This window comes from Chinchilla lanigera, unplaced genomic scaffold (genome assembly GCF_000276665.1).
Source record: "Chinchilla lanigera isolate Chin_1 unplaced genomic scaffold, ChiLan1.0 scaffold00016, whole genome shotgun sequence".
In the NCBI taxonomy this organism is placed as follows: domain Eukaryota; kingdom Metazoa; phylum Chordata; class Mammalia; order Rodentia; family Chinchillidae; genus Chinchilla; species Chinchilla lanigera.
The window spans coordinates 14,330,420-14,340,145 of record NW_004955417.1 but is presented as its reverse complement, the minus strand read 5'-3'; the positions used below and the strand labels follow the sequence as shown (position 1 = coordinate 14,340,145).

General features: G+C 33.2%; 1 protein-coding gene across 3 annotated transcripts in view; it reads left to right on the top strand.

The window, feature by feature from the left end:
* Stk3 (serine/threonine kinase 3) overlaps positions 1 to 9,726 on the top strand; it is a 282,703-nt gene that overhangs the window by 41,408 nt on the left and 231,569 nt on the right. For 2 of the 3 annotated variants that reach the window (XM_005381850.2, XM_005381851.2), the window contains exon 4: positions 4,202 to 4,316. In XM_005381850.2, the coding sequence (XP_005381907.1) occupies positions 4,202 to 4,316 (115 nt within the window). Of the gene's footprint in view, positions 1 to 4,201; positions 4,317 to 9,726 lie in introns of those variants that run through there. The other variant, XM_013512823.1, reaches the window with a different exon arrangement.

Sequence of the window (9,726 nt, the reverse complement as noted above, 5' to 3'; positions counted from 1 at the left end):
TTTCTTTTGTTTTTTTTTCTGGTACCGGGAATCGAACTCACAACCTTGCGCTTGCCAGGCAGGTGCTGTGCCACTGAGCTAAATCCCCAGTTCTCTATGATTAAATTATTTAAAAATGATACATGAATGAATCAATTGGAATCCATAATATCAATCCTGGTAGAAAAAGACTGAATCACATTTTCTAGGTCTTATTAAAGTGTTAAAAACGATGGCATTAAAATTTCATGTATATCCAGTATACGATTAAAGGGTGACACAGTGGATAAAGCAGAGAAGAAAACTTGCTTACTGATTCCCAACTTGCCAGTGTATATCATTACCAGATACGTGGAATGTGCCTTAAAAAATCCCTTGAAAATGTTTTCTTTGCTGTTTCTACTGCACTCATTCTAATCTAATCCACCAACATTTCTCTTTTAAAATGTATGTTTTGTTATTATCAATTATGATGAGATCAACAGATGAGAGATGACTGGCATGGAAAAAAAATAAAACAATGTAATACAAATAATACAGGTACACTGTTACACTCAACAGATTCCAAAAGAAGGAGGCAGACCACATCATTGGGGGGCTATACAAGGAAGCACTAGATCAGACGAGAGGCAGAACAAGCAAAGAGTATATGGGCTAGAACCTTTATTGTGGCTTTTATGGGAAAGAACAGGTGAGACAGGCTAAAGCAGTGCTCACAGAGATTGGCTAATTGGAATATAGTAATTTCAGTGAACTCCTGGCCTGGGTGTTGTCACTACTTGCATGATACTGGCTCTGGAGTAATTAGGGCAAGGGCATAGTAATTCTGGAGTGTAAATTGGGTGTATGGGTTTGAGAATGATTGGTTTTCATATGAAAAGCATGCTTCAGTCTGATTTGTTAAGTAGGAGTTAGCTAACCTTAAGAGAGTCAGTCTCTCATTTCAGCAAGGTTTCATATATCACCTCATAAAAAATGCAGACAATAAAAAGATGTGCCTATTAAAATCTCCTGCATGCATATAGATTCAAACTTTTTAACTTTCTCCCTGTGTTCAGACCTGTAGCAGCAACCTTACTTGGGTTTTGAAGCCTTTCATGATCAGGTATTTGGCTTCATCTGCAACTCCATTATGCTGTATTATATTGTGCACTCACTTTAATCTAGGTGTGCTCATCTCATTTAGTTTTTCAAAGTGATTTGTTCATTCTTAGAACTTTTATATGGGCAGTTCTTGATGTGTAGATTCTCTGGCCAGGCTAATTTCTAGTCAACCTTTACATCTCTTAGCTCAAGGAGGCCTAAATTTGGGCCCATCTTTTAGTTTGCTTGTTCATTTATTCATTGCTTATTTAGTTTGTACATATGAGAAGGGAGGTACTGAGGTTAAAGTGGAGAGCAAGATTGGCATGTATCTTTATGGAGCTTTTATTCTTCTGGCAAAGGCAGATAAAAGCTAATAGTCAAAAAATTGACAGGTGTAATAAGTACTTCAAAATAAAAAGGGTGTTGGTAATAGAAAATGATGACCAATAAGTAGCCCATTGTACACATATAAGCTGTGGGGTTTAAGCATTTCCTTCTTTTCCAAATCTATGGATTTTGGAATTGACACCATCTCAGTGGATAAATGATATTTTATTGTTAAAACCTACCCATGTCTACTTTCAATTTTTTTTTCACATATTGCAGTTCTTTCTAAGTCAGAAGCTACTATGGAATATGACCATATTTTGCTCCTTCATATGAGCAAAGATCAATATAACTTCAAAAAAAGGTGAATGTGAAATAAAGTTAAAACTACTTTTCTCATAGCGTACCTCCTTTCGTTCTTACTGTGGTTAATAGTTATATTTATGTAGGTTCATTTCTAATGCCAGTGTACCATTTTATGCTGGTGTATGCTGTATGAAGTTTAAAATGGTATGTCTAGTTCATTACTATGTACTAACCATCTAGTCTGAGGCCTGGCCAAAGTAGAGTGAATGAATGAATGTCAAATGATAAAAATTATATTCAGGTATGTGTCCTTAATGTGACTGTTTAATACTAATGTAGTTTTAAATTATTAAGTGTATATTTTATAATGTAGAGTTGTTGAAACATGATGTATCTATTTGATTGTAGACTGATATGAGCTACAAATTATCTTTTAAGGGTTCTTTTTTTTTTTTTTTTTTGAGACAGGTTCTTGCTATGTAGTTCAGGCTGGTCTTGAATTCACTGTGTAGTCTAAGCTGGCCTAAAACTCACAGTGATCCTCTTACCCCAGCTTCCCAAGTGTTGGGATTATAGACATGCGCCACCATGCCTGGCTTTTGACTCACTTCTAAGGGGAGATGTCCTTAATTTTTGTAAAAGTTGCCAATCCTACCCTCAGGATTACTGATTTCTTGGTGTATATGGCAAGATACTCATTTTTATATGCTTCTCAGTGAACATAATCTTGATTTCACTGTTACTTTTAAAATTCCAAATGAGAAAGGTAATATTTAAAGGTTTTTTTCTGAATGATATGCAGTGTGTCTTCTGAAGTGAAGCTCAACTTTGGATCTAGTTTAGTCACTTGTAAAGCTTTGAAAAGACGTATTGGGGGCTGGGGATTTAGCTCAGCGGCACAGTGCCTGCCCAGCAAGCACAAGGTTGTGAGTTTGATCCCTGGTACTGGAAAACTCCCCCACCCTGCCCCCCAAAAAAAAAGAAAAAAAGAAAAGATGTATTGCATCAGAACTTGTAGGTGTTAGACTCATCACAGGTTTTGATAAAAGGCAAGAATAAGAGCACTACTTCCTACTAAATGTTTCTACACAAGTACTCATACCTCAAAAATATGTATATAAAAAAAAAAAGCATTTTTGTGTTTCCTGTGCTTTCAAATTCTGAGTCTATATGTCAGTTTCATTTATTTTAAACAAGTCCTTTTGTTAAATTGTTCAAGTAAAAATATATATATATTTTTTTATCTGCTTTGAGACATGGTTTCATTATGCAGTTCAGGCTGCCCTTGAATTCACTTTGTAGCCCAGGCTATCCTTGAACTCTCAGTGATCCTCCTGCCTCAACCTCCCAAGTGCTAGGATTACAGATGTGCACCACTACACCTGGCTTAAGTGAACATTTTTAAATTCCTAATATATACTTTGCATTCCCAACACGTAGAAAAAGCTGAGTATGTTAGGAAGTGTATGACATAGATGGGAAGTAATAAGAGACATGGGTAAAGAGGTAGCTTTTGAAAGATTCTGAATGTGATTTGAAGCAGTTTAGACCTTTTCTTTGGACAATGGAGAGCCATTGGAGTTTTGTTTTTGTTTTTGTGTTTTAAATCAGGAGAGCAGTGTGATCAGCTTATTTTTATTCTGCTTTAAAGAAAGTAACCTGTCAACTGTATGGAGGAGAAAACTATCAATGGGAAAGCAAGTATGTGCAATTGGTTATGAGGAACAGCAGAAATAAGATTAAATTCTGGCCCAGTAGCCACCTGTTTAGTTCAAGGCCTTAAAATATCCAAACTTCTCTACCTTTGATTTTCAGACTTAACTAAAATTGTACAGGCTCTACTGGGAACTCTTCCCTGATAGCCTCCTCTTAAGCTTCTCTTTTTAATGGTATCTCCATGTATGGTGTCTATCTAAATGTATCTGCATATGAGTTGTGTATGTAAACATAATTTTAAAGTTGAGTGGTTATATATTCATTATATATTAATAACAATATTTTAAAGTTGAGTGTTAATATTTAACTGAATGCAAAATCTTTTAGAAGATTTATGTTAAAATGTTCTCATTAAAGGAAAATAGTTTCATTCATTCCTTATGTTAAATAGTAAGACCTTTGGGGCTGGGGATTTAGCTCAGCAGCAAAAGCGCCTGCCTGGCAAGCACAAGGTCGTGAGTTCGGTTCCCAGTACCGGAGAAAAACCAAAAAAAAAAAAAAAAAAAAAAAAATAGTAAGACCTTTACCAAAATGAAGCATTATTTTCCTTGGGAATCACTCAAAACATTTGGGCCCCCTCTGTTTTATAATCCTGTTAAATTTCATTGATGAATTGAAGCTTAATTATACACAGTTGATGAAGTCTAGATACAGACAATTCAGTGTACAAAAGAAATTAAGTTTACTTATTGGAACATTATGAAATACTCAAAATAGTTCATATTGGGATTAAGAAGAAATATTCTTCGGGAATTAACTAAATGTAATTGTCTCTATGTTTCTTTAGCCCATATGTTGTAAAGTACTATGGCAGTTATTTTAAGAACACAGACCTTTGGATTGTTATGGAGTACTGTGGAGCTGGTTCTGTCTCAGACATAATTAGATTAAGAAACAAGACAGTAAGTATTTCAAAATTGTTTTGCTAATCTCATTTCTAAACATTCCTATTTTAGACTCTGACAAGGTAGTATTCTATTACAAGTAAAATATCAGTGTGAAAAAGAAAATCTTTTAAGTGGTTAAAGGGTTCTAGAAAGAGGTATCTATTTGTGGCAAATTTAAGAATTGTATGCATGTTTATTTATTAGAATAATTTTTAGTAAGTCCCTGAGGTACTACCATGATACTTTTTATCATTTGAATCAGTATATATGTGTGTGTGTGTTTTATTAATGTGAGCTTAATAAATTATGACTAGAATTTTATTTTTAAAGATCATAATGTTTCTGATATTTCCTTATTGTAATCTTTCTGTATTATAATTAATAGCTGGTAGATAATTAAAGAAATTACATATTTTTGAATATTAAAAAACAATTGAACTGGGCATATGTGACTTACTTGTAATTTCAGCACTTTGGGAGTGTGAAACAAGAGGATTGCAAGTTAGAGCCCAGCCTGAGCAGTTTAGTGACTTAGCAAGAGCCTGTCTCAAATAAAAATTTTAAAAAGGCCTGAAGTTGTAGGTCAGTATGAAAGTCTTGGATTCAATCTCCAGTATCACCAAACAAAAAGAAAAAGAATATTTTGCATTTATTTTCACAGATGTCCAGATGTTTAAAAGTGGTAGAGCTAGATAATTTGTTTTTATTTTTGTGAAATCAGCTTAGTGACATGTTACTTTGTAAAAGCTTTTGTTGTTATATTTTAACCTTGAGTAGGAGGTCTATGATATTTGCAAAATATTTTACTTTAGGCTAGCAGTGCATCTGGTTTATTTGGACAATTTCTCAGGACTACAGTGATCTTTTCTATATGTGAGTGGCCAGGAAAAATAGTGGAATAATTATATAGAACAGTAATTCAATTACTGTGTGACATTATTATATGTTGTCAGACATATTTCAGTAAAATACATTCAGAAAAAAATACTTAACTGCTTGAGTCAATTTGTGGTTAACCAAAATCATTTTTAAGTTTGATTGGGGAAATACATTGTAAATTTATCCTACTAATTTTTTTGTCTGTTAGAGAAAATAAATAGGATTTCTTTGTAAAGGATGTGAAACAGAAGTTAAAATAATCCCTGTTTTGACAAAATGGATTAAGTGATCTGTGACATTTTAATTACATATTGTAGAATTTCTGTGGTGCTTAAATAGCATTTATGTAAATAAGATGACTGAAGTGGCAGAACAATGCTTTAATTGAAAATAATTATACTCCAGTTAGAAAACGACTGTAAAATCATTTCAGGGCTAAACTCAATGAATTTGGTGTTTAAGATTATTAAATGGGAGTATGAAGTAAAAGCAGGAGAGATGGAATATTTAAAGTATCTCTTTTTATGTTTTTAAGTGTTAATGCTACTGTTTTAAATGTATAGAAAGTCTTTGATCCAGGAGGTTTATTTCTTGTTGTCAATAACTACAAGCTGTAAAAGTATCTTGTAATTCTTCAAGATAGGTGTGTTCGTGATCATTATTCCCCGAAACTGTCTTCACCAATTATCACAGGAAAGATTTCAACCCTTCATATTCTAAGTTAGAAAACCATTTACTAAGCATGTTGGGGAGTTATACATTTGGAATAGTCTAACTGTTGTTGTCACAGAAGAATTGTCCTTAGTTCTAGGGTGGCATGGGAAAACTCCAATTACCATATATGAAAAAATATCCAGAAGTACACACTAGAGATTGACTGGGAACGAAGGCTTATAGTTTATTGCCTTGATGGCAATGCCTGTAAGATCTCAAGAACATTAACATCTTTCTTTAACCATCATGAGGACATTCCTCATTGTTTATCCATGCTTCTAAGAGTACCATTATTGTTAAGGTTAGCAATATAAGAATGTGTTGGATGTGAGGGTGATCTGGCTGAGACTTCTGTCACCCTATTGATTGCCAGAGTTGATTCAGCTGACCTGGCTGGCTAGGTGGGTGTCCCCTGTCTCCCTCACTGCTCCATGTGCATTCCTGCAGAAGCTGGATGATCAGTGGAAGAGAACGACTATCCCTCCTCCCCTCCATAGAGGAGGACTGTTTCCTTGGTCAAGGGTATGTGAGTAGCTGTACTCTCCTGCTAGAACCTCCAAACAAGCTCTCAAGGATATGTATCATCTCTCTCTCTCTTTTTTTAAATACCTAGACATTGTAAATATTTTATCATTTTATGGGAATATTCACAGGAGTGATAATCTTGATTGTCTGAATTTCAGAGGCTTGGCTGTTACTGATTGGCTAACTTTCAAAAGTGTGACTAGTGAAACAGTTGTCATTTATCTATTAAACCAGGTGTAAAACTCACTCTCAAAGTTGTTTTCATGGTTATAAAACAATAAATCTTTTCCTAAGACTATGACAGTTTTTTTTAGGGCTTATGTGCGTGTTTGTTTTTTAATATGTGCTTTATTCTTTAGTATATACTCTTAAAATAGTACAAGGAATTGTTGCTGTTTTATATTGTCAGTGTTTATATTTATCCATGTACTGTATTTATGCATTTTATTGTTCTTTCTTCCTTTTTACATTTCCAAGTCGCCTGTAGAACTTCCATTTTATATTTCTTTATGTGTGGGTAAAATGGTGACAGTGATAGTATATTTCACTTCAGTTTTGAACTATATAATTGTACTATAAAGAATTTTAGATTGGCAGTTTCATTTAGTGTTTGAAGATATTGTTTCATAATCATCTAAGTTTCCATTTTTACTGATAAATCTTACTGTTGCTTTGTTCATGGTAATCTATCATTTTTTTCTAATTGCTTTTAAGGCTTTTACTTTTAGGTTTCAAACGCTTTACTTTGTTCTACCTGCTTCTACTTTTCTTGGTATTTATTCCTGTGGGGTTCTTACTACATCTTGTTTCTGCATCTTAATGTTGATCATCAGTTTTAGAAAACTCAGTTATCACTCTAAGCAGTATTTTTGGCCCATTCTCTCTTTCGATTCTTGTGAGCTTCAAAATGTATGTACTTTAACTTAGTTTTTCTTTCTTCCTTTCTTTATGTACTTTCTCAGTTTTCTTTTTTCCCCTCCATTCTTCAGTTTTTTCTAATGCATTTTTTAGTACACTAAAAATTTCTTTTCCTGTGTCTGTTCTGCTTTTAAATCATCCACTACATTTTAAATTTTAGTTCAGTGTTTAGATTCTAGAATTTTCATTTAATTATTTTAAAAAGTCTAACTCCATACAAAAATTAAAAATCCTATCGTTTATTTCATAGAACCTACTGTAGTCTATAATTTGTCCAAAAACTTGATTTTCTCAATCTCCTGGGTTTCTGTTTCACTTATCTGTCTTAGTTTTCATGTTTGTTTCTTTGTCTGTGCCTGGTTATCTTTGAAAGAGTGCTAGACATGATGTAAAATATAGCAGAGATTATTTGTGCTGAATGATGACACCTTCTTCAACCATTCTGCTTCTACCTTGTAGCTAGAACTAACAATCCATAGATACCCTTGATCTAATCAGAGTTACTGACAACTTGAATTTGGGCTTTGATCTCCCATTATGGGATATACTCCTTTAGTGTTATGGTATTCAATTTCTTGGCAGGTTTTGATTTCTATTCTTTGTCCTCTTTGTCTTATGAAACATTCAAAAGCTTGCTCTGCTAAGCCTCTTGATCCCTATTCTATAATTTACAGATACCTTGAGAAAAGTGGCCCTTTTTGCTAGGCTTACCTCTTAGGTTTTCTTTTCTCAGATCTTGACTCCAGACAAAAGGCACTGCTTTTGTATCTTTATTAGTTTTCAAACAGACTTTTAAATATAGTTTGTACAGATGTTTTAGTTCTTTTAGTAAGAGAGTGTTCTGAATTATCTAGTATATCATTACCAGAAGTGAAAGGCTTTTCTAGCAGTTTGAATTTTTTAACAGTTAAATCTCAAGCCCACATAGATACCTGGCTCTGTATTTGGGTTCACCGTACAAGCTATTACATTGATTTGTGTGCTTCTATAACAGAAATGTGCTTAAATTAGATGGTGTATTTGATATCTAGCTTACAGTAAGTTACTTTAATTGTCTTTGTTTTTCTTAACTTCCCACATGACTTTTAGACAGAGTTATCAAATTCCACGAAAAGCCTGGCTGGAGTTTTGTGATAATTACATTTAACTTCCTAGATTAATTTGGGTTGATTGTTATTTTCCCATTCATGGTCATCCTGCATTTCTCCTTTTATGTCTTTAAATGTCCTAGTAAATCTTGAAAATTTTGCACATTTTAAATTTGGTTTATTTCTAGGGGTTTTGGCATTTTTATTGCTATCATGAATGATTTTTTAATTATATTTTCTAGTTGGTTAATGGTGATGTATTATTTTTATATATCCTTTTTATTCATTGTTGCTCAGTCCACTTTGCTGTTGGTCCCTTTCTGACTCTTTTGCTTGATTTTGTCATTTGCTTGTTTACTTTCTAAGTAACCTTCTTTTAACTCAATTAATAAGGTCCTATATTGACTTTTGTATTGGTTTTTGTCTAATGGCTACTTAATTTATGTGGTCATTTTAGGAGCTTTATTCTTGCTATCAATTTCCATGCTGTATTTTTGGCAGCTATTTCTTGATGGGGATTTCTCAGATGTTACCTGTTTCCCCTTTAATTTGTCATGTGGAATGTCTATAGAGCCACTGAAATGACTTTTCCTGTGATTAAATTTTTTAAATTAATTCATGTATGGTCTGTGGGTGTAAATTTTTATTTATTTATTTTTTTAAGTTTTTTGGTACAATTTAGGTATGCATAGTGACCACATTTATTATAGGGCATTTGTGTCTGTATATGATATATTTTTTTTTTTCAGGATTTCTTCTTTATTACCACCTAATGAGATCCTCCCCTCTAAAAAAAATATCTCTACACAAATGTATATGGTATATCTTGATTACTCTCTTTTTCCCCATTTCCATCTCCTCTTTTCAAAGCCCCTTCCCCTCTTGGTTCACAGTAAAACTTTATTAACAGCCTTAATATTCACAAATTAAAAAAATGAAAGACATGATTGAAATCCTTATTTTATGATTATTTTGAAGTTGTGACTGAAAACAGTAAAAATACATGTTGAGAATAAGGTCAGATTGGTACTCAGATAAACTCAGGGGTCAATGTTGTTTTGATACAACTTAGTCCTATTCAGATCTGTAATCTTAAACTTAGTTCATGATGTTGTATATACTTCAGATCGCAGCTATTTTAATAGTAAACTTTCACAGTGGACTGGCTAGTTCAGATTACTTCAAACTGTTCTTTTGAATTTAGACTTTTTTTTTTTTACATATACCATGTCTCATTCACTATAGAGACGGAAGAAAATATTGGGTGATGTTGCTAATGTTTCTTAAAATTTTTTTATTTT